At 45.4% G+C, this 26145-nt stretch overlaps 2 protein-coding genes across 2 annotated transcripts in view; both read right to left on the bottom strand.

Moving 5' to 3' along the window:
- Nucleotides 1-383: 383 nt before the first annotated feature.
- On the bottom strand, nt 384-5618 carry guk1b (guanylate kinase 1b; the record flags this gene model as incomplete). The annotated part of the gene is made up of 8 exons (XM_079739388.1): nt 384-416; nt 882-967; nt 1381-1465; nt 1755-1893; nt 3323-3419; nt 4228-4350; nt 4859-4900; nt 5507-5618. 8 exons carry the CDS (start codon nt 5616-5618, stop codon nt 384-386), a joined length of 717 nt encoding a protein of 238 aa, XP_079595514.1.
- A 2761-nt stretch (nt 5619-8379) lies between these two features.
- LOC307077940 (E3 ubiquitin-protein ligase RNF220-like) overlaps nt 8380-26145 on the bottom strand; it is a gene marked incomplete at both ends in the record, with an annotated part of 29609 nt that continues 11843 nt past the window's right edge. The window contains 14 exons of the mRNA XM_079739459.1: nt 8380-8451; nt 8545-8619; nt 9827-9935; nt 10612-10699; nt 10923-10972; nt 11120-11179; nt 11657-11753; nt 12667-12754; nt 13225-13268; nt 15255-15344; nt 15706-15748; nt 16044-16136; nt 16245-16287; nt 17690-17816. Coding sequence (XP_079595585.1) covers nt 8380-8451; nt 8545-8619; nt 9827-9935; nt 10612-10699; nt 10923-10972; nt 11120-11179; nt 11657-11753; nt 12667-12754; nt 13225-13268; nt 15255-15344; nt 15706-15748; nt 16044-16136; nt 16245-16287; nt 17690-17816 — 1079 coding nt within the window. The remainder of the gene's footprint in view (nt 8452-8544; nt 8620-9826; nt 9936-10611; nt 10700-10922; nt 10973-11119; nt 11180-11656; nt 11754-12666; nt 12755-13224; nt 13269-15254; nt 15345-15705; nt 15749-16043; nt 16137-16244; nt 16288-17689; nt 17817-26145) is intronic.

Here is a 26145-nt window from a genome sequence, read left to right as displayed (position 1 = left end):
ATATGGAGCAGGCTAATGCACATAATCTTTATTCATTAAGGTATCATTTTGGCAGAAGTTCCTTCTTACTTTTCCATGGTATACTACAAGGTATAGATATGTTGGGTTTTGGACCACTTATTACATTACAGCCTACATCTCTAATGGGCAACACTCTATTGAGAAAATTAAGAAAACAACCCGAAAATCAATGGACTTGTTTTTAATTGAACAGGTATTTAAACATAACTGGCTTCATGTGCACAATTAGCTCAGCATGGAACTCCATATTGGTCCATCGGGTGAGGCTCTTCTCTTGGGTGCTGGGTAGTGATCGAAGTTTCTTCAGGTTGGTCCTCTTGAGGAGGACCTCATGGAGAGCAAGACCACCTGCTGATCACCTCTTATGACTTTACTTCCTGCACTTTTTTGATTTCCTGTTAAGAGAGAGGAGATAAAAACACAAATTAATCTCACTTAAAATATGAATAAACTGTATTGACAATACATTCACAAACAGTCCAATGACAAATGTCTTTAACTGCAGTTAACTTGAAATATATATACATTTGTCAATAAACGTATGTATTGTCAATAAACTGTATTGACAATACATTCACAAACAGTCCAATGACAAATGTCTTTAACTGCAGTTAACTTGAAAATAATTTTACATTTGTCAATAAACGTATGTATTGTCAATAAACTGTATTGACAATACATTCACAAACAGTCCAATGACAAATGTCTTTAACTGCAGTTAACTTGAAATATATATACATTCTATCAATATTATATATATGTCATTAATGAGCAGATAGAAGATGGTTCAAACAAATGAAAAAAACATTTAGTTGAAGGATGCTTACATCTTATGGTGTGAAAACAACTCCTGTACTTACATCAATAAGGATGGCTGTCAACTCCTCGTAGGCCTTGTCTAAGTCATCATTGATGATAACCACATCAAACACACCTGGCTCCTTACCTGATGAAAAGAGAGAACAAAGAAAGGTCCACGGTTGTCATTATTAGCCTTGGAGGTAAAAGAAAGAATGGAGAGTTATCTCCAAAAGATCTGATTCTCGGTTCCATCACGTATATTCTGAGGAATCGACTCTGAACTGTGCAATCAAAGAAGCTTTTGTTGGGTGCGTACTATATTTCTATTCAAAAGCTTATCTTTACCAATCTGTGTTTGATTCCTTTGTTCTGATACATTGCTCATATCAAATATATATATATATATATATATATATATATATATATATATATATATATATATATATATATTTATTGTTAACCAGGTTTTGCTGCATGGAATCAGAGTCAGGATCGTTTTGTTAATAATATTGCATCGTAAATCCCCAGGTCAGAGCAGCGGGTGAACCCTGGACTCACTGAGCTCCATGTCCTGACGCGCTGCCTCTAGACGCTTCTGTAGACTCTCCTCTGTCTCTGTCTGCCGGTCTCGCAAACGTGTTTCCTACACAGAGGAAGAACCAGCCAAGACATATCTTATTAATTTGGGTGTCACAGCAATTTAACAAATCAAAAGTAAAACGTTAAATCATATGTGTTACATGCAAAATAAGCAGGTGGAATGGACTCTCTAATCCAATACCTGCACAAGTAAAGTAGACTTCTAAAAATGAATATAGAAAACAATTTATTCATAGCTTTTCCTTTTTTAGTGCTTAACCCTAATTTTGCACAACAAAGCCACAAAAATTGAATTAACAAATATGCAAGAAAATCAAATCCTGGTCTCTCACCAGGATTTCCATGGAGGGGGGCTGGATGGAGATGTAAATGGGGTCCAGGTCGGTCTTCTTTATGTTTCGCACCCCCTGGATGTCCACGTCCAGGATACAGATAAGGTTCTGAGCCCGCACATCCTCAATCGCAGACTTACTGCATAGAGAGTGCATCAAAGTTGAACACATCAACATTTATATATAAATAACACAGTAACAACAGGAAAAAGGTGCTTAAGTAGCTATCATATTGATTGATAACACAACCATAGATCCTCTTTTTGTGATGTAATCCCAGTTCAGAAAGAGGATTATTGAGTGGCAAAGTCACGCCCCTTCCGGTAGAGCCCATGGGACCTTTGCGTTCGAAAAATATGAATGGGTTTCAATGGAGAGAAAGTAATTATTTTCTGGTCCCAGTCTTTATATGCCCTGGATTACACATATGTTGTTTGTGGATTTAAATTATAATTTTTCATGCAAAGAAAACTAAAACATTTTGCGAAGAAGTTTGGTAAAGGTTTTGAGTGAGGCCGCTTTGTGAACTACAGCTCTTCGCTGCTCTCGACGCGTATGATATAAGTCACCACCCGCACTTGGAACTCCGGTAGGGACCTGGCGATCTCTCTGCTCCACTTCACCGCTTTTTTCCAAGGGGAGGATTAAAGCATCGAAAGACGTGAAAACCATTATAAATCGGGGCATGTGGAGAGTTTCAGTTATGCCGATGGGGAGATTGTCGGTCTTGTCCAAGCCAGTCGCAGGGAGCGTGACATCACATACGAGACATGTAGTCTTTCTCATTGTGTTTTCTCTACAGCCTTTAACTGAACAATTGCACAATAAACGGTCATACTCTTGACATGAAAAATTATAATTTAAATCCACAAACAACATATGTGTAATCCGGGGCATATAAAGACTAAGACCAGAAGATAATTACTTTCTCTCCATTGAAACCCATGCATATTTTTCAATCTCATAGGTCCCATGGGCTCGACCGGAAGGGGTGTGACTTCGCCACTCTATTGGTTATCGGCTATCCATCTGTATTATTGTGATTCTTATTGATACATGAAACATGGCAATGTTTCAGAAGGGGACGATTGATTATTGATTATTGATTAGTATAATTGTATATATAACATTCTCCATTATTGATACCTGAAATACAATCATATTTCAGAAAATGTTCCACATTCTCAGTGACTGAAGGGACCTGGCAGAGATTACAATACACTTCTTATCTCATGTAGGATAGAACATTTGTCTTTTTTGTTTTATGTACTTATGTCTCTATGGACTTCTTTGACCCTCGTGGGTGGCCTCTGCACTCAATTTGAAGGGTGTATATTATAGGGGGTCATCGCTGATAGATTAGGAGAAGTTAAGGTTGATGACCTTGTGTAATTCTTATTTGGATCGCTTCAATTTATTGAAGAGAATTTACATTCAATTCATTGGTGAATATATATATTACTTGCTGATTTTTTTTCTGTTACTTTATCTCTGTAGATAGAAAAAATGTTTACAACATAGTGATTATATGTTTTTGTAGATGTACAAGTTATCAAATAGACTTGTACCTTGTTCCATACAAGTTTCCGGAGAATTCTGCATTCTCAATGAAATCTCCGTTGTCGATCCCCTCCTGCATTGCTTCCCTGGTTGTGTAGTGGTAGTCTGGAAGAAAAGGTTTAAAACTGAAGTCAGTGGGAGGAGATGACAATGTGCCTGGTTCCTTTGAGAAAGAGAAGAACCAGATAATAACTAGTTCCATCATAATAGTTGAAAGAAATTAAAAGAAATGCTCAAATCAGAACACATAACATTGAAAAACACAGATAAGCATGCCCCTTTTCTCTGTATATAAAAATAGAATTGACCAAATATGGGTGTAGACACAACGTGCTATATATGTCAGAAAGTATAAAAGGCATTGGGGGATCAGAACTAGCTAGCAATAGAAATACACAGCAGCATACCAAGGATTGAATCAACTATAAGTAGGTCAAAGTCAGGGATCTACTAAGCAAGCAAAAATGCAAAGATAAAAAAAAAGCATATGCTGTTTGCATATATCTGATAGTGTCATACTAATAAAAACCTACAAATTGTCCATATTTCAAATAGGGATGTGTGAATTGTCTCATGGGCTGGAAATAGTTGGCACAGCTTATTAGACCATATGGGGTGAAAGACACGTTTGGTAGCTCCACAAAAGACCCTGGGCCTATAAGATCAGGGGAAAGGGAATTACTCCGGAGGATACACGGGGGGCTAGTTTCAAAAGCTCTTTACTCCAAAGTGTTTACTCCAGTTTATCATCTCGTTTTTAATATCTTAAAATAAGAAATGTTAACAATTTGGACAAAATGGCCTCTCTATTTTCCTCCACGGAATCGTTCATATTTGAATCTAAATATGACCATACGTTTTTGAAAGTAACCCACGACAACCCTTGTAACATTACTGTGATCAGAAAACACACCGGGCGGGCAGGTCACCTTTCTCCCCTCCGAAATTGCGGTGGACATAACTACGTCCTTAGAGGAGAAGACGTCTGCTACGGGCAGTAATGTAGCCCCCAGAAGCATAGGGAGCATGTTCAAGCCTACGGAGAAAACAGAAGAAGGTTGATCCCTGCATTTGAGCGGGCTACAAAGTAGTGAGGAATAAAAAAGGAAGAAAGCCTATATGTTTGCGGTTCACTTGTGAGTAAGATGTGCTGCCGGTCGTATCGGCGACACGGCTGATTGGTGGAAGCTATGGGAGGGAGGCTAGCACTGGGATTTGCGGGGGAAAAGCGGGATCTACAACAGATAGCACACGAAATACAACATTACAGAGTGTTGAGGCTATTAAACGAGGTGATTGCTACTGTTAAAGAGACACACATTTCCTCTTTAATTTAGCTAATACATATGAAGAAAAGTCTACCCCATATCCAACACCCTTGTTATGATGAAGCTATAGGCCTAATGTAGAACCAAGATGTCCCACAGGATCATCCACCCATATTTTGAACATTGCTGCTGCTGCTGCTGCTGCTGGAGCACTTTGCTGCTAAGATGGCCGCAGAAGGATGAGATTTATGCTGGTTGGCAGCAGGAGGAATGTACCTTTTCCTTCTTCCTCTCCTGGTCGAGGTTTCCTTGTTGTGTCTAGAAGAAAGGATCAAACAATTCAAGCTCACTCAAATGATCATCACCTCCTCAACCAAATAAACCTTGAAGGTATTATCTGAATCTTATTTTGAATAGATTTAGCAGGGTGGGGGGCTTGTGACCCAACCATGTGGAGGAGACCTTTTACCAAAGGGACCTATTCTTTTCGGGATTCATTTCATTAAATAAACAAACAGAGGATGTGTACGGCATCTTGCTCAAGGTTCCCTAGAGGTAGACTAAAGGCTAACGGGTTATGGTTCCACTTCGACGCAACGGAAGAGGGTTTACACTCTAGGACTATTACCTCCTTACGTCCTTACGTCATTGCAGCCACCGCAAGGGCCTGACGTGCGCCTCCCAAAAGCTGAAACCTTGCGTCAAGACGACACAGCAGCAAGGGCTGTGATTAGTCCGCTCACTAAAACCCGACACGATTGCGTTGAAGCATCTGCGTGGTCATTGCGTTGCTTCGACGTGGAACCATAACTAAGCCTTGAGGCCTAAGAGGCCCATGTGGACTGTCCCCCTCTCCTTCATTTCTCTGCACCAGACCAGCTTATGCAAAAGGCTCTACAAGGGGAAGTGTTTGAACAAACATACGTGACACACTGAAGCCAAAGACCCCCTCGTAGTCCTTCAGTAGCCTCTTCATCAGAGTGCTCTTCCCCGCTCCAGAGGGGCCACTCAGCACCACAGGCCTGGGTCCTGCCATCGCTGCTGGGTGGGTGGGTGGGGTTTTGTTAGTGTTGGTGTGTGTGTGTGTGTGTGTGTGTGTGTGTCTGTGTGTGTGTGTGTGTGTGTGTGTGTGTGTGTGTGTGTGTGTGTGTGTGTGTGGGGGGACAGACAGACAACCAGGGCGATATTGAAAGGTGCATACATTTTTTTGGAACGATCACACAAAAGCTCTTTCAATATATATATATTTTTTGATAGCAGCCTGTATTGACTTATCAAATAGTGCTAAATTGCACCGGTGCATCTTCCCTGTTACCTTGAAGTAACCCCTACGTGCCTGGATTAGGCCTGAATCATTCACTCTTTGGGGTAGACAACAGCTTGAGGCCACCGGAGACTCACCGAGCCACCATGCTCAAGTCATCAGGTTGAAATGCCAATGCTAATCTCTTGATCCAGGGTATTAGCTACTCTTAACCTCTTCAGAGGGGGAAGGTAGCAGCTCAGGTAGCACCAGTATATCCACGAAGATTTCGCCATTTAAACTCCACAACATGAAGACATCCCTGTTTACATTGTTTGCCCTTGAGCGAATACGTGTAGGTTTTTATAATTCTTTTGGGTAGTGTTGTAGTTTTGGTGCATAAAGATGATTTATTTTCAAAGGCTGGGTTAGGTGGCTTTATTTAGATAACTAGATGCGATGAGGTAACATCTGCTTTTTGTGAGGGATTAATTACTTAATGCCCACTGCCCAATGCAGTATTGGGTCCAATGAACAGGTGAACAACCTACCTGCCCTAGAACAGGATTGATTAATGTGGTGCCCTGGGCAGGCAATTAAATTAAGAGTCTCCATTAATGTGATTGTGTGATAATCTGAGATCAAATGCATCTGTACATAATCATACTAAAATGTCCTGCACACCTTTATTAATTCATCAGGAAACCAGTCACATTAATTCAGGCTACAATGTCAATATCACCTTAATTCATTACCTTCTCCTCCTTTCTTAATATTTTTTTTCTAAATCAAGAAACACAAACTGTTCCAATTTTCTTGAGCATTTCCCCAAGCTTTGTGTAATATATATTTCAAAATATATATAAAAGAACAAACACTTTATATTACAGTTTTACCTGTGCTCTTTTATAAAACAGGCTGAACAACCAATCCCTTCACCAAAGTGTTTCATACACTTTGAGTGTTTGCAACTTAGAATCGAACCAACCAAACTATGAAACAGGTGACGATATAATACAATTATCAGTATAATAATACAAGGTCTCTCCTACCTTGTTTGTCAGTACTGGAACTCTGTGTCAGGGGGAATTGTTGTACCGTAGACTGGATAACAGAGGAGTGTTTGGCAGAGGTACTTAATATACTGTACTGTGTATGTGTGTGTGTGTATGTGTGTGTGTGTGTGTGTGTGTGTGTGTCTGTGTGTCTGTGCGTGCGTGCCTGCATGTGTGTGTGTGTGCAGGCGTACGTGGGCGTGCATCACACTGATTCTCTGAGACAGCTTACTGTCCGTCTGAATTAGCGCAGGCTCCAATCGACTCAGCAACCAATCACAGGTGTTCATGCTGGCTTCCTCATCCCTGTCCCACCCCCCAGAACGACACGCAGTGTGGCGTAGTGTCGGCGGGCCTCCGTTGGAGCTGTGTTGGTCCGGTTCAACGCAGGTAATCCTGTGTTGACCCACTTCCCTACAACAGACGCACTTGTGGCACAAATATACATAAACCTGTAGCAGAACCTGCTGTAGTCATCAGTACCTGCTCATGAATGGCGTGTCTCGGAACACACTGTGGCTTTGGATAGAAGTGTCTGGTAAATGACTGATTAATAGTAAATAGTACACAAATACAACAGCAACACACGGCCCTTGGAACTGTGAACAGCCTTCAACCCAAAGGTGTGAGCTTCCATCTACACCCATGCATCTAAAGGACATTAAGTCCTGATTTTATAAACACTGTCGTCGTCGTACTTCCCGCCACAATCTCTTGAATGTGCCTTTTTTATTCATTGTCTGCATGCCTGCACATTTGTTTTCACTGAGACTTATTATTAATATTAAGAAGTTTTATTATTGTAACATGAATAACATTGGAATAAATGGCTCTATTCAAAGAACATCACACATCGATAACAAAGCCTAAAAATATTTATTTTATGTTATTAGTATCGTTATTTCCAAGCTACTGGAACTAAAGAAATCAATTTTCTAAGCCAAGACAAAACTCTGTATAGTTGTACATTTGGGTTGTTTAAACTAGTCCACATACACCATCACACCATCGTTCCAAACATACACAAAACTATGTACATGTGCTTTGCATCTGATTTAGTACATATTACAGACAAATGATTAAAAAAAAGTCATAAATATCATCCCAAAGCATATTTTCTCTATTAGCTTTCAGTGGCCTCCTGATGTCAATCTACTTTCAGAGGCTTTTCCAAAAATTGTCTTGAAGTCGCAGATGGAAGAACTATGTTAGCATGTTAAAGTCGTCAAAGTGTGTGTGTGTGTGTGTGTGTGTGTGTGTGTGTGTGTGTGTGTGTGTGTGTGTGTGTGTGTGTGTGTGTGTGTGTGTGTGTGTGTGTGTGTGCGTGTGTGTGTTTTGGAGGGTCCACATCCTCTCGTAGACCGACGGAAGACCAGGTTGATGGGAGTGGATCGCCAGGTTGGTCATGACACGGAGATACTGGGACAGACCAGCTGTCCTTCAGTTCACTGGTAATTGGCTAAAAAGTGTTAAAAAGAATCCCCAGAGCAGAGACGCGATCACAGGTAGACCCGCCTCAAGTCTCCCGGGGAAGTGATGGTGTTGCACTGGGGACACAACTTCTTCGCTCCCTGAAATAAACAAAAAAAGACAGCAATTTGTTGCATTACTGTGTCAATGAGTTTTACTTGTTTCCTCTGTTGAATGTATGATCGTGTTTTTACCAGTGTTCGAAGCCAACACTCTTCGCAATGAACGTGCCAGCACTGGATGGAGGTGAGAGGGGTTGTGTAAGAGTCCTACAACAACCATAGAGAGGGAGAGAGAGAAAAGAGAGAGCATGTTAATAGTGGACGTTGAATGCATGTAGGATAATACTGCCACTAGATGGCGACATTTGATTCCCTAAAGGGCACATGGGGACGCATTATAAAGCTGCTGTTTGACAGCAACATTGATTTCAATAGGTGTTTACTGGGGGGTGAAACACCTTCCAAATGTGATAGAAGACTATAATAAATGAAGACCTTATGACAATGTGAGTAAACAGGAATTATTTCATTAGTCCTGCCCAACAACATCAACAAGTCAAGCTATTAAATCTGTGTAGAAAATCTATTGTATATGTTTAATGTGGCCACCCTTATGTTTTAAAGGGTGCTAAGCTTAGCACACAGAACTAGAACTAGAACTAGCACACAGGCGTCTGAGCTATGAGAGCAGCAGTCAGTGTCTTCAGTCTGGTCAGTCTGAAGAGAGGCTAATGGTCACTATGAGGTTAGTACAGAGACAGACACAATGATCATATGAAGCTTTTTAAAACAAAAAAAGAGCAATTCGGAATTTGAGAGAAGAGTGCTAAGTGCAATGAAAAGGTTATGGCCAAAATAAATGTGCATATAACGCACACATCATTTTGTTTTAATTCTCACAATCGATTGCTAGAAAGGCCCATGCTGGCAAAATAACAAGAACCTTCACACTACATAGCAACACAGAGCAAGTTACATACACTCAAGTCACTGACTATAGGCTTAATCCTGCATGTGTGTGTATGTGGATGTATATAATAATAATAATAATAATAATAATAATAATAATAATAATAATAATAATAATAATAATAATAATGATAATAATAATAATGGATTGAATTTATATAGCGCTTTTCTAGACACTCAAAGACGCTTTACAGTGAAGGGGGGACCTCACTAACCATATATGTATATGTGTAAGTGTATGTGTATGTGTGTGTATATGTGTGTATGTGTATCTGTATGTGTATTTGACTGTGTTTGTGTGTGTGTGCGTATGCGTCTTTGTGTGTGTGTGTGTGTGTGTGTGTGTGTGTGTGTGCGTGCGTGCGTGCGTGTGTGTGCGTGCGTGCGTGTTTGTGTGTGCGTGCGTGTGTGTGTCTGTGTATACTTCATGCCAGCCCTGCTTAAGTCAGAGGCCCACCTGGGCCACCCCAGTCAGAAAAGCCTAGACACGCCACTGCATACGCACCATGCAGATGAGGCATTTGAAGCGATCCCCTTTTGACAGCTGTTTCTCCAAATCCCGTATCCGGGCTTTAAGTGCGTCTAGCGTTGTCAGTGCAGAATTCTCTGTGACCCTGCACAAACACGCACGCACGCACGCACGCACGCACGCACGCACGCACGCACGCACGCACACACGCACACACACACACACACACACACACACACACACAAAGTTACACGAGGGAGATGGGAGAGGGAGTTAGGCCGACACTGGAGACTCATTTATAAATCGAAGACAGATTAAATTATTCGCTGGCCAACATGGACACTGAGCGTGAAATTTAGCAGCAATCACATCTCCTGCATTCGCTGTCTCGTTTATCATAAGCAGAGGAGGGACAGGGGAGGGAGGGAGAAAGGGGGGAGGGAGGGAGAGAGGGAGGGGGGCAGGTGTCAGGGTCCTCACACAGATAGGAAAAACACACACACACACACACTTAGCTATGGATATGCGCAAACGTATGACAAGGCGGACGAGATGCATTGCATTAAGTGTGATGAAATGTATGTACAATTCACACATCGACCTCTATCTCCTTGATGGATGATCTCATCACATGGATGTAGCATTGTGTTCTGCCATAGAGGCTGTCAATAAGCAAGCCGTCTTAACAGATTTCACCACAGAAATATAGTATATAAGTATGGAAAAATAAGCATAAAAAAAAATAAAGAAGCATGACATTTTTTTATTGCAATACTTCTACTTCTTTAATTTCATTCTTTTTTTAAATGTTGCATACGTACGTCTCAATCTCAGAGTTTTGGCAGGTCTGGTGCAGACCGGACAGGCCGCCCTCTCCCTTGTTACTCTCACTGCTGGTGGACGGGCCCTCTGAAGAACCAGAAGACAGACACAGCCGTTAGTAAACCATGCATTTTACAATCAATTATGGATTTTTAAAATATTATAATAATATTGTATCTTTAAAGGGTACGGCAGGTCTCAGTGTCATTTGTATCCACCATCCTTCCCAGGGAGGGTAGTTACTATATATACTATTATATATAGAAACACATATTAACTAAAACATAATAGAATAATCTTCCACACTCACCTTCTTTTGGCCACTTGGGATATTCTAAATTGACTCTGGAATTAAGGCCGCTGTAAATCCCAAAATAACATTTCAAAATGTCAGATCATATGAGCAAAAATTATGGCACAAGGAAATCAAATCAAAACACTGTATTGTATATGAATACAGCATATTCAAATAAATGCATAATTATGACAGTGAGGAAAGATGCATACTTGACTGCTGTCTCTTTAGAGCTCTCTCCTGAGCATGGGATGATGTCTGTCTCCGTGTATCTTACCAGGAAGTTAAGGAAATACAGAGCAAAAAATAAAGATCTTCACTAAATACCTTATTCATCTATCTTTTTTAAGAGACTATAGAAATTATGGAGTGAGATAAAAACCATGTCAGGGATTAAGAGTTATTATTATTCATTAAAATGTTTTGGAGACTGGGGAGAGAATACAATTTTAAAACAGAAAATCCAAACTATATTAATAACTAATTACCTCATTGTTATTTTTAACCACATTTTGTGTATGTAAGTATTTTGTGTTGTAAGTCCTCAAAAGACATTGAACACCACACAACGAAAGTATAAATAAAGAGCTGCAATGCATTGTTATGCATATGCAAACTACTAAATAACACAAAATAAACAACACGCAACATTTCATTTCCTTCTCATGAAATGACATCAACCTAGAAATAAATACGAGGGTAAGGACTGCGCTAGCGGTGGTGTGGGACAGGTCTCGCTGAAAGGATACTGGGCTCTGCCGTACTCCAGCGTGTCGTCTCCATCCACGTCCAGGTCCACATCGCTGTCCCGACACTCCCGGGCTGGCCCGCGACCCAGGCCTGCGCCTACGAGCACCAGAGCTCAAGTCAGGACAACCTATCGCTGATCACGTCACACACACTGTGTACAATCCGTCAGTCCTCTTTTTAGGGCACACATTTAACCACCTTCCGACTTAAACGAAGGAGCAGGTAGGTAGGCCTTTTTATTTCTGCATTGTTAAGGAGAGCTTGGAACAACAATGTCATTGCCAGCTATGACTGCTTTCCTTGTTATGTAGTGCAATTGACTAATAAAATAACTTGAACTTGAGGTAATGGGTAAAGGCGTCCCGGAATCAAAGATGAGCTACATGTAGACTGCATTGGGACATTGGGGAATCATCCCATTACCCTACGGTTAGGAGTCAAACACCCTAGCCCGCTACAATTACCACCCCCAGCACACCTAGAAAAAACGACCTCAATAATAATATATATAACGATATAAAAAATGCATGTAGAGGGTCACGCTGTTGATCCGCATGTTTGCAGCGCTACGCTTTGATCAGGCTGGGTGGGTTTTAGTGCGGTGTGGACGACCAAAGCCAAGTGACCCTCCCCCCCCCTTTCATCCTTCGTCCTGCCGTCACTCGCTCCGCTTCTAATGAACGAGACAGGTCAAAGCGTTCATCCCGGGGTAAAGGAAAGTGTGACGTTTTCATCTGGACCCTTCGGGGGACGGCCTGTTGCCGGGTAAATCCGGGCTGAAAAGTTCAGTGGTTTTTCATCTGTCACTCAGTCACGTTACCTCCCCTCCACTGAGCCCTCTGTCACAACGTCTGCACACACACACGCAGGCACGCTCACACATACACACACGCGCGCGCACACACGCATTCACACACACACACACACACACACACACACACACACACACAAATGCGCTCATCCGATACACAGGCATAAACACACACAACGCACAACCCTTTACCCTTACCTTTAAATCCAGCCGGTGTAGATGTCATCTGTATCTTTCTCCTGTCGTTCCACTCATCCTCTAACGGCGCAAGCTCCGCAGGGCCCTCCTAACACACACACACACACACACACACACACACACACACACACATACACATAGTGATTTCTTTGCTCCTGCGTCCATATGTCTCCCACTGCCACTGGCTACGTGCGTATTGCCAGTTGTGAATGGACGGCGGGGATCAGGTTTTCACACGGATACACACTGATCTGACAGGCCAGGCTGATGTCAAGCGAACCATCGCAGCTGCAAAAGGTTTGCAGCTGACGTTCATTGAGTTAAAAGTCATTGCTCTTATTACCCAGAGAACAATGGTCAAATAATGAGTATGGATTACAGTGCCACGTTATACCAAGTCAATTGAGTTAATGCAGTTTGAGTTTGAATGACTGAAATGTTTCGCTTTAAATGCTACTGTCAGTGACGTCCCCTGGTAGAGGAATACAACTCAATCATGGGGGGCCAATCAGCACTCTGGAATTGGTGGTGGCCAATCATGAACAGAACAGAACGTACCTGAGATTCCTCTTGTTTCCTCTTCTTCAGTTTGCCTATCCTGACTGGGAACAACAGAGAGACAGCGGAGAGTCAAGAGATGTAGAAATCACAATCAGCACGGCACGACAACAGAATACACACACACACAGCTATCTACGCTTCAGCATCTGCAGCGAAAAGTTACCGGCCTTTTTCGGAGGGTGAAGTTTTTGTGACTGAACCTCTAAAATCGCGGTACGGGGAGCACAGATAAAAGGGTTTTATGTACACCCTCACACCTTAGTGTTGAGCGTGTTTTCTCTGACCAGCACATTTCAAACACCTTCTCCACCCGAAAAGAAAAGAGGAAAAAAAAAAGCGTGTGTGATGTAAAAGTTAACACAGCAGAACCCGGAGCGCGTCCCACTGTGCCCTGACGGACTGCAGATTGCACGGAGGGGACATTAAGTTTTAGGGCCTCCTAATTCCCCTGCTGAATAACTGGGGGGGGGGGGGGGGGGGGGGGGGGGGGGGGCAGGCTGACCAAACGAACAGCGAGCTGCACGGCGCAGCCCAGGTGGGGTGGGGTGACGATCTTAATGAGGGGTTAACGTATTGGTCACAGATAAGAAGGGCTTATCAAACAGAAAGTGAGGGAGAAAGAGAGATGGTGAGAGGGGTTGAGGAAGAACGACACAGAGAGAGAGAAAGCGAATGAAGAAGGAGAAAAAGATGGAAGAAGAGAGGGAAAGAAACAAGTGAGAGAGATAGATGATAGATCGATAGATGAAGAGAGAGAGACAAGAAAAAAGAAAGCAAAAAAATAAAAGAGAGTGAGAAATATAAAAAATATGGAGAAAGAGAGAGAGAAAGGAGAGAGAGAGAGAGAGTAAGGAGAGAGAGAGAAATAGAGAAAGAGAGAGAGAAAGGAGAAAGAGAGAGAGAAAGGAGAGAGAGAGAGAGAGAGAGAGAGAGAGACGAGAGAGAGCGAGAGAGAGAGAGAGAGAGAGAGAGAGAGCGAGAGAGAGAGAGAGTGGGTGATTAAGCAACAGCAATAATAGAGGATGACCCCCCTCCCCACCCCCAAGCCACCCACCACCACCTCTCCCTCCTCCTCCCCTCCTCTCTTCATCTCGGCCTCCCTTCTCTCGCACTGACACGTATTTAGAAGCTCATTATTTTGTCCTTTTATAAGGCCCCATAAAGGCTAACAGCCCTCGACAGGGCTGGCAGTTTGAAGAGTCAACTAACAGCCCCAGAATGTGCAGAGCAATAATCACCGGGGTGCGGGGTCGGCGGGGGCGGCCGTTATCACGCTGATTAAATGTGATGTATGGGGTCTCAAGGTAAATGTTAGTGCGGCCATGGTGACGTGGGCGTGGGTTATGGGGGGGTTTAATCGTTAGAAGTGCCTCCGTGGTCTCTTACGTTAAGCTTGTTTAATGGAAGGCTGTCAACATGTTATTTTCTGAACCTGTATGTCTGTCATCTAAACAAAAAGGTGTCTTGTTATGTTCGAATGATCGATTACTTAAAAGGCCCCTGTTTAATCCAACGACGGACCGACGGTACTCACTGGTAGGCGGATCTAGCCGCCAATCATCTGGGTGGAAACGCCCACGCAGGACGGTGCTTCATTTTATCCCTCCATTTTGTAATGGCTAATCGAAATCGCAACATTTAACCTCGTAGTAAATTAGGGGACCTTTAACTCCCAACAATAAAAATGAAGGCTGTTAAAATTTTCGCAATATTTTTTTTAACATATCTATTCCCAAATTTACTTATTTGGGACTTATTTTAATTTGATCTACACTTGTTGTAACTGTTTATTTACAATTGTATTAGGCAACTGCCTGTTTACAATTCCCAAATCTGTGGTGTTCCGTAAGTTTCATATTCAACCCACACTGAGTGGCTGTGGGTACATTTTTTTAACATTTGACAGCCCTAAGAAATACAAGCACGCACACAAATGAAAACATCAGCGTCCTCCAAAGGCAGGCTGCGGACCCTGGAGGGGGAGGGGTGAACCGGGGTGTGTTTGCTGCGCGGTGGCGTCGTCTTACCAGCTTGCACGCAGTCTAGGTGGGCTCCTGCGCTGTGGGGTCGTAATGGGGCGGATTTGACGTAGCACCTGCACCAGCAGAGGTCGTCGACTGTTAACATAATCAAGAGGTCAAGGTTGAAAGGTTAATAACTCCTCTGCTCGTGTGGGTGCTAGGTCAGTGGAGGAGGGAAAGCGGGTGGGCTGGGATGCAGGGGGCCTGGGTGGAATAGGGTGGGGGATGGGGACTAAACTGCACTTGTGTACACATTCAGGGAGACATTGATGGCAATGGATGACGCTAAACGGCCGACTGGTTTATGGATGTGTGAAGCATTCCCCTGGCCTGACAACGGCTTCTCTATGGAAGTGAGGTAGCAGTGAGGGCGGCAGCCCTTCAAACTAGAACAAAATCACATATAGGAATAAGAAAGAGTTCAACATTGTTGCCAGCGGTAAAGATGTTAACGTACCGTTCAGTCTTGTATGTCTGTTGGCCCTGACACGTAGAAATGTCTGTTGGAAATAAAGGGAGGGTTGAGACTTCAACAGTTCCACATGTCAATCGTTTTCTGATAGGTTTGTCAATATAAAAGATTTGTCTTTATAAAATGTGGAATTAATTACTCTTTGATACAGCATTCAAATGATAAAAAACAAACAACATGGTATTTGGTTATCCACCCTCACAACACAGAGAGTGGCTACATCCTTAGCATGGGTGGACCCCAGGGTGGGAATCAAACCCTGATGCCCTGGTGCTCTACCAGTTCTGCCATGCTGGCTGTGGTTCTGTGAGGTCTGGTCATACCTGGTATCTGTCCGAATGCACGTCCTCGATGGTGCGGAGAGGAGAGGAGGGCGAGCCGCCTTCGTGTTTAATGTGCAGAGACAGAGAGAGCGACTACAGAGAAAAACAAAGTGAGAGAGGGAGAGAGGATGAGAGAGAGTAAGAGAGAGAGTCTAATTGAAGCCGGACGCTGAACTGAAAGACTGTCGGTGGTGGTGTTACCTTGGGAGTCCCCAGCAGATGGTTACGCTGCACTGGAATGATGCTGATGACCAAGAAGCAGAGGAACAGAGGAGAGGGAGAAACCAAGATCAGTCCACAGAACGAAAAAGAGACACACATAGTCTCATGGCACATTTGTGCATACACACACACACACAAACACGCACACACACACACACACACACACACACACACACACACACACACACACACACAACCACGGATAACAGATACATACAGGTCTTATAAAGCCAGTGTGTCTGGCTGTCAATCATACTGTATACAATACTATACACGGGCACTTTCTCTCTCTTGTCTCTCCCTCTCACACAGACACACACACACACACACACACACACACACACACACACACACACACACACACACACACACACACACACACCGTCATATCCCCAGGGGCCAAGTTCAATTTGAAACCATTACTGTCCGTGGCACAGTCGTTAAGCAGATTTGGAGTGTAATGTCTTTATTGGAGAAATCCTTCTCCGCAACTAAGCAGCAGGTAATGTGTGTGTGAGCGTGTATGTTCATATATATATATGTGTGTATGGTGTTCATGTGTGTGTGTCTGTGTGTGTGTGTGTGTGTGTGTGTGTGTGTGTGTGTGTGTGTGTGTGTGTGTATAATACCCAGAACAACTGTTATGGGGATGTTATATGTCTCCCTGTATGATACGTTGCCCCTAGGCGGGCATTTCTTCCAAGAGTTATGTCCAAATAAACCTTGTGGGTTACAGACACAGAAACTACGAGAGGGGCTATTTACAACAGCCATCTTCCACTTAATTATCCACGTATACACATATATACATACATAGTCATTGTGCAGACGCCTTTATATATAAAGCAAGGTATTATATATATATATATATATATATATATATATATATATAATATATCCCTTCTCCATGAGCCAAGCCATTCAAGTTTTATGATGAGGATTTATGGTTATGGTTGGGCGGTTGTGTGGTTATAAAAACCCCATTTTTAAAGATAACTGTCCGTAGAAGACCGATAGAACGTGAAATAATACTCTGGATACCGTTCAGATCAGATCATACATGTTGTCTGCTGGGCGAATTAGACGCAAACATAGCGAACAGGGTCGCAGATGTTGAACACACACTCGTGGAAGTGACAGGGGGTGTTCACCCCCCAAAAGCAATCTTTAACTCTTTTTTTTTCAAATTCAATATTATTTGAAAGGGACAATGTGCAATTGAAACATAAATGTAACCATTTGATGCATCGCAACAGAGTTAGCCTTAGGCTCATTTACATGTGTTTTTTTGGGGTGTTTGTAGAGGAAGGGGTTAAGTCACTCAGGCTCAGGTCGGCATGTGACACGATGACCCGGGGAAGCCCGGAGTGGACTCGGGTGTGTGACCGGGCTGGGATGCAGCCGGTATCAGGGGAGCCACGTACCTGATTTGCAGCTGAGCTACTTTGGCTAGCTCCTGCTCCATATGTTCCTGGAACTCCCCTGATCTCAGCAGAGTCTGGCACACGGGACAAACCGGAGCCTGGGAGTCGTACAGCCCCTTTACCTTAACTGGAAACACACACACACACACACACACACACACACACACACACACACGATTACATTATTAACGCTGTTGACTGTAAAGTGGACAAAAATATCCTGATTCAATTTGCCAAAAGTGCATTCTGCAAGGGAACTGAAAAACCTCCAAATAGCTGCATGTCACACACATATGTGTTGGAGCACATTGATGCGTGAATGTCTGTGTGTGTGTGTGTGTGTGAGTATGCGTATGTGCTATTAATAAATAGTAGCAGTAGGGAGATACACAATAAGGACCCACAGAGCAAGTTAGTGTAGCGGCTTACACTTCCTCACACCCCAACCCCACACACCCACACACACGCATACACACACACACTCACACACACACACACACACACACACACACACACACACACACACAGACACACACACACACACCCACTCACACACACACACACTCACACACACACACACACACACACACACACTCACACACACACACACTCCCTGTCGCACTGTTGACATCATAGGCTGTCAATAGGAACATTAGCCCGGCCGGGAAGCTTGGCCTGTTGGGCGCCACTGATGGATTACTGTCATAAGCAGCCAGCTGGGAGCAGGCGGAGCCCCACTATATCAAGGTTTTACCTAGTAGATGAGGTGATTTACCCCTAAAGGCTATCCATCAGGTGGGCCAGGGAGCCGGCCCCAACGTACCCCTATTTCCCCATCGCTGAACATTCAAGGTAAAGCTAATAGCGTCATGAGTTTGGAACGCACACATTCACATACACACACGCAAACACACTTATACGCATGTGCACACACACACACACACACACACACACACACACACACACACACACACACACACACACAAACACATGTGCACACACAGATATATATAAACGTACCATATGGCATATAAAATAACAATGTTACATATATATCCTATAAAAATACACCGCATCTGACAACGCAAACTCCAAGCAATCAGGGGACGCTGGATACCCAGGGTTAAGGTGTATATAAACTCAAGCGGAGATCAGAAGAGTGTTCATCCCCTCAGGAACATTACATAGTGAAACAAGGACTCAGAACCCACCACCACCTCCACCTATAGCTCCAGCCTACAAATGACGCGAGGCAGCGAGCAGGTAGTGGGGCGCTGTGATGTGATCCTGGTAACTGTCGTCCCCCGGCGTCAGCGGAGCTATGAGGGCCCCTAATGAGGAGCCAAACACGGCTAAATGGCCGCCCTAAATAAAACATGGGTGAAGAAAATAGAAAGCACCGCGTTGGTTGTCCTTGAGAGAGTGACAGTTTGGCAGCGCCCCCCTCCCCCCCTCCCCCCTTCTCCCGCCCTTTTTTCTTTTGCATCCCCTCGTGGTAACCCTAGATTAGTTTTTCCCGACACTCATCGAGCGTTACCGGGCCCCGTTCCCGCGCTCCGTGGCCCGGAATACGCGGGCCGTGGGTAAACAATGAAATCTCGGGGCCCAAATTGAATTTATAACCGCATTACCTGAACGGATAACATCTCGCAAGTGGCGCAGCGATAAGAGCAATGGGATTTGATTTCCAGGTGTTTTATTGGTCCACATTTTTTTAGGGGAGGGCGGGGGGAGGGGGGGGATAAGCCTTCAAACAACACCCCTGCCACAGCCTTGTCACCCCTCCCTTCCACCCCCACCACCTCTCTCTGTCACCACGCACACACATACACACACACAGCTAATCTTATGGCCTCCCCGCGCCTCAGCGTATACACGTTTGCATTTGTTTGAGGAGGTGTGCGTCTGGGTTTGTTTGCGTGTGTGTGGGGGTCCTGTGTGTGTATGTGGGTCTCTGTGTGTGTGTGTGTGTGTTTGTGTGTGTGTGTGTGTGTGTGTGTGTGTGTGTGTGTGTGTGTGTGTGTGTGTGTGTGTGTGTGTTTGCCTAGCTTGCATCTGTCCGGCCTGGTCCATCGGTGATGCCCTCTCTCTATCTCTATCTCTCGCGCTCTCTTAAGGGACAGTTGTTGATTCACAACCACCTTTTACACATCCACACGTCCTCACCCCCGTGTCTCCATCTCCCCCCCGCCCCGGTCCTCCTCCTCCACCACCACCCAACCACCACCACCACCACCACCACCACCACTGCCTCCTCCTGATCCTCCTCCTCCTGCCTGCATAAACCCTGTCAGTAGCAGTCAGCCTCAGCCAGTCCCAGCCTGGGGGGTCCCAGACCCTCTACAGGGAGCAGTAAAAAGGCCCTCCCGCCCTGTGGGGGCTTGTTAGCCGTCCCCCTCGCTACGGCAACCTGTCTGGGAAGGATGGGCTCCCCTTTGGCAGGGGCCTAGGAGGGCTGAGGCTGGGATCGTCTCCGGATGGGTTCACTCACTGTGTGGAGTGGCTGGTGTTTCTCCCCTCCCTCCGCCCATTGCCTTTGAGTCTAGCCAGTTCAGGACCTTCTCTTCTGGCTGGTAGCGGAGCTTTTGTTGTGGTCTGTTGGCTCTCTCTCCATGCTGATGACACTTTACAGGGCGCTGCTTTACAATGTATTCCAGTTGTTTTCAATTTCTCTCTTTTACATTTAGATTTGGAGCACCTCTGCTTGCTTGCTTGCCTTGAATAAAAATACCAATTTGTTTTTATCTGCACCTTACTGTTATAGGGAGAAAAAAAAAAAATTGACCTGCGCAATCTTCATAACCAGTTTGGTACGTGATGTTTGAACCAAAAGAGACCAGTGCCTGGAGAAGAAATATGCTTTATTACGGCTCTTCCACTGTCAGTGAGGGGGGGTGGGGGATCTAAAAGAGGCGCAGATGCCGACAGAATCTCTATCTTATCTCCCAACGGAGGTTTCTCCCTGAGCACGCCTCAGGGAGAATAAGCTATCAAAACAGCCACCGTACGTCTCTTCCCAGGCCCCTTACCTTCAAGAGCATCATCATCAGATAGTAAAGTTCACATTTTGAACCAAATGAAGATATCCCCTCTCTCCCTCCCTTTCCCTCTCTCTCTCTCTCCCTCTCTCCCTCCCTTTCCCTCTCTCTCTCTCTCGGGCTCTCACTCGCTCTCTCTCGCTCGCGCTCTCTCTGTATCTGTCTCTCTCTCTCTCGCTCTCTCTCTCTCTCCCCCTCTCTCTCCCCCTATCGCTCTCGCTCTCTCTCTCCCTCTCTCTCTCTCTCTCTCCCCCTCTCTCTCTCCCCCCCCTCCTCTCTCTCTGTATGATTGATGGTCAAAGGCCCTTCCCTGCTGTTACGCAAGGCCAGTCCCACAGGGCCCAGTGATACTCTCTGGGCCCTGTCTGGACAAGGGAGATCAACGTGTGTCCCAACCCTACAAATCCACCCTCTTCCTCCAACCCCTCCCTCGGCCGCTCCCACCCCCCCCATCCCCGCGGGGCAGGGGTAATGGCCGATGCCAGCGCCCATATGACGGCTGCCAGTTGTGGCGATGCGCAGGGAGCGCTGATGCCTGGCGTGACCTTTAGTGAATGCCACATCACATCAGGCCCCGACGACACCCGCTGACATTATGCTGGGCCATGGACAACACACACACACACACACATATACGCACGCACACACATATAGACACAAGCGCACACAGAGATACACACAAGCCCACACATATAGACAAACACGCACACACAGACGCACACGCACACACACACACACACACACACGTAAACGCACATGCACACGAACACGCACACACACACACGCACACACGTATGCACACAAACACGCACACACAAATCCCGAAAGTCATGTTCTGCAGCGAGGACATGGTGGTGACGAATACACCGACCCCCCCGCCCTCACCCACACACACAAACACAACCACCCCTCCAGTGACAGAAACCTAAGGACGTGGTATAATCCTGATTGACAGGGGCCAGTCCGGGACAGATTTGAATGGCAGCGGAGGAGGAGGTAGAGGAGGAGGTGGGATTGTGTAGTCTTTCATAGGGAACACGGCTCTGTGTTGTCTATACGTGTGTGTTTGTGTGTTTTCCCTATGCCCAAGTGTGTGTGCTTGCCTGTGTGTGCGTGCGCGTTGACGAGTGTTGACTCCATCCATGCCACACTCTTATTATGTTTTTCTGCCTTCCTTTTCTTCTCTTTCCTTGTGTGCGTCTGTGTGTGTCTATGTGTGTGTGTGTGTGTGTGTGTGTGTGTGCGTCTGTGTTGGGTACGTGCGCGTTACTTTCCTTGCTGCAGACGAAGCGCTGAGACAAGCCACCGCAGCCCTGGCATCATTAGCCCAATCATCAAACAATGTCCTAAGCACATCAGAAATCCCTCCATAAAACCGAGTAACAAGCACAGACTCTCCACGCCGTGTGCACTGTAGGGTTGGAGCGGTGGCGGGGGAGTGGATGTAGTAGTGAGAGTTAATGTTGGGCGGGGGGGGGAGAGGTACCGGGGTGGGTGTGGGCAGGGCCTTGGCACGCTTTCAGAGGAGTTTGCGGGGTCGTTAAAGGCGGCTGGCTCCTGCCACACCTGCACCCCCAGCCCAGTCCCGCGGCCTGCTTCCCATTTAGACGCATCAGATGCAGGATATTAGTCAGGCGCTTTCGGGCCGTCTGTGAGGTAGAACCTCCGAAGAAGGAGGAGGAGGAGGAGGAGGGAGGAGGGGATCGGGGGGTGTAAGTACACAGGCCGCCGTTTGTTTTTTTATTGGGGAAATAATGGTCTATTGAGAGGTCGGGTATTTAATGAGCAACATAATAGGCCCTGTAGTAACACATCTGCTATGCGCGCAGTCATTTCCTCCGCGTTCAAAGAGCCGCTGGTCGGCGGGTTATTTCTTTCGGGGCTTTTTTTTTTCTTCATCACACAGTGAGTCGCTCCGGCGGGGAACATATGGAAGGGGAACGCGCGGTTGCAGGGGGCCTTCGGAGCTCCGTCTTCACCGTGTCCGGCGGCCCCGATGCCCTAATGCACGGACACACGGACACACGGACACACGGACACAGACACACGCTGGGGCAACAGCTATCCACGCTGCTGCCCGCAAGGTTTCAGCTGCCTCCCTACATATCTGCCCCCCAAGCCTCCCCAGATCCCCCCAGGCAATCCATGGTGTTTAATGTATTAAAGACACTGACCGCAACCATCACAACCTTTGGCCTTTGAACAAATCAATGCCTCGTTAGGCCTCTAATGATCATTCATTGACTAGTAAGATCTGTATCAACCCCTTGTAGAACATTGATTGGCCTTTGGCCTCGGCGGCGTGCCATGCATTACAGGGAACAGAGGCGGTCCAATGGGAGACCGCGGAGGAGAGTCCTGGAGAATCGGATGATAAAACAGCTCCTGGTGGGAACGGACAGGATTCCTAACCCTCAAATTGACTCATTGGGAAGCACCTCAGGCGAGAGGCCGTCTTTTCTGGGCCACAGATCAATAGACATACCCCCGCCCCGACCCCGGGTCAATCAGTGCACGGACCCCTGGATCCCTTATTCTCTCTCTCTCTCTCTCTCTCTCTCTCTCTCTCTCTCTCCCTATCTCTCTTACTCTCTCTGTTTCTATCTATCTTCTTGCACTTGCACAAGTCTCAGTTATGTCTCTCTTAGCATCTTTATTTCTCTCTGTCTCTCTCTCTCTCTCTCTCTCTCTCCATTACTCCCCTCTGCAAAGTCCCATCAGATGCGGACACCGGCCTGCATGTATCCCACCCAATCATCTCGCTTGTTGATAGACAGTGGAGCGTGTGCGGCCGTTCTCCTCCAGCCAACCCCCACCCACACCCAGCCTCCAACCCCACCCACACAAACCCCCCATCCCCACCCACACCACCACCCACATCCCCACCCATCATCCCAGCACCTAAGAGCCGGGGAGATCGAACCCTGCCTCTGCTCGACCGCAGCCAATCAATCTGGCCCTCATTGAGATGCGCCGCTCAATGATCTTTGATACTCACGCACAGATTCAGCTCGACCAATCGGGACGGGTGGTGGGGAACTGCCCCGGGTTATAGTAATGCTCACAGGGCTACTTATAAACTGCCTCTTGGCCAAGGAGGTGAGGTTTGAAGTGGGGCTGAGGTTAAACAACGACATGGAGAAATGATCGATAGTGGACTTTAGAAGTCCTGTAGCGATGTAGTATTACTCCAGTGATGCTGGGGAATATTGGAGCGAAAGGTTTCACGCTTCGGTTCATTACTGTTTCTGAGTTGGATGATATTGTTTACAATGCTGCATTCAAATAAATGCAAGATAACTGATGTACTGAAATCACTGCCTGTTAAGTTCTGCTCGTTCATTCAAATCCTAGAAATATAAATCGTATGATAGAATAACATATTGTATGTAATCTAAAAACCTGGCGTCTTTCCAAAATAAATGGTTTCATTGTCAAATGATGAGAATCGAATCCAGTAATCCCTCAAAAGTGTTTATTTAAATCTTTAGTTTGTGTCATTGCTATGTCAAGATGCCTCGAGCCATACAAGCATGTGCTTGTATTTGAGTCTGTCTGTGACTAAGGGTGTGTATGTGCATTTTGCAGGCGTGTGTGTGTGTGTGTGTGTGTGTGTGTGTGTGTGTGTGTGAGCACGTGGGCGCGTGTGTTTCTGTGCACACACGCGTAGGTTAAAGGGGTGACTTGAAGAGGCTAATAGGCAAATCAAAGCCCCTCATTAGTCAGTAATTAGATTGGCTCTCCAAATACACATCACTATTACACAGTCCACTGATTAACATATATATTTTCTTTTTCTCTCCCTCTCTTTCGCAAGCCCTCACTCAGGCGGGCACACACAATACACACACATCTGGTATTTCTTCCTTTGAAACTATAAATTCTTTTAAAAAAGACAACATGAAAAACTGTTGCCTTTATCCATTGCTTTGGCTTATAGTTAATCGAGGCATTATCAAACTAAATAAAATGAAAGCAAACAAATCAAACTTATATCGACCACATCACTTGAACTGCACTGACTTTCAAGGTCACACACACACCCACGCACACACACACACGCACACACGCGCACACACCACACACACGCACACATACACTACCACGCCCCCCCTGCCCCACATCCACTTCCCCAGAGCAGGTGTCGAGTGGTAACCACACTTACCAGGAACACGTAGGACCAAAGGGAGAGGTGGGAGGGGGGCCTGAAATACCCCCGACACCCCCACTCCCTTCTGTGTCACAGCACATCATTAGACATTATTACAGATAAGCCATCACTTCCTTCTCGCTGGCCTTTGAGATAGCATCTGATACTGTTCCCGAAGAACACACACACACACACTAACACCTGTGTGGCTACACCTGCTTCCAGGGAGGAGGGCGGGGGAAACAGAGCTACTGTAGTCATGTGATACAGGCGTGTTTGGGTTACTCACTCATCCTACCGGGTTATTATGTCTGCCTGGATCACACTACAATGGCGGCCAAATGACCAGCGCTGTAACCCTGTATGAGTCGCTAATGCACAAAGATACAAGTCACAAAGAGCTGTGGCTCTAACAGCAACGCACATGAAAGGACTGGGCCGAGCCTTAAGAAGGGGAGGGCTTTTGTTTGTGTGAACGGTTCAATATGACCGACCGACATGGAGGGGTGCTGTAGGGGGTTTGAATCAAAACAAAAAAAGAACAACGATAAAAATAGTCTCTCTAATGATTAAAAAGAAGGCCTCTATATGCACCCATTAAGCTTGCTACTTACATCCAGTATATTATGATTAAATCAAGTGGGCCCATTATCTGGTACTTGGCATGTCATTTCCTCCTTTGTTGGTCTTTATTTACAGAAAAGGGCAAAGCATCCCAGTGCTCAGTGTGGGGTATCCAAGCACTGAGCATGGCCTGAAGTCCCCTCAATTCTGGAGCCTTTGTGTTGAGAAGAGACAGTGGGCCTGGATATAACTCTTACTGTCCCCAACACACGGGGGGGTGGATGCAGCCTTCTAAAGGGGTTTACTCATTATTTGACTAATGTTTATCGTGTACGCGCATGCGTGCGTGTATTTTTGAGTGTGTGGGTGTTAGTGTCTAAGTTTGCATTTATATGACATGCCTATGATTGTGTGTGTCTGTAAGTGTGTGTGTGTGTGTGTGTGTGTGTGTGTGTGTGTGTGTGTGTGTGTGTGTGTGTGCATTGAGCATGTGTATGTGTGTGTGTGTGTGTGTGTGTAGGGGGGTTGGATGTGTATGTGTGTGTGTGTGTGTGTGTGTGTGTTTGTGTATGTGTGTATTTGCATATGTGTGTTGGTGTGTATATTTGTATGTGTGTGTGTGTGTGTGTGTGTGTGTGTGTGTGTGTGTGTGTATGTATGTGTGTGTGTGTGTGTGGGGGGGGGGGGGGATGTCTGTGTAGCAG

The sequence above is a fragment of the Pollachius pollachius genome (assembly GCF_949987615.1).
Source record: "Pollachius pollachius genome assembly, chromosome: 7".
In the NCBI taxonomy this organism is placed as follows: domain Eukaryota; kingdom Metazoa; phylum Chordata; class Actinopteri; order Gadiformes; family Gadidae; genus Pollachius; species Pollachius pollachius.
The sequence above is the reverse complement of the archived record's forward strand: the minus strand, read 5'-3'. Positions and strand labels throughout refer to the sequence as shown.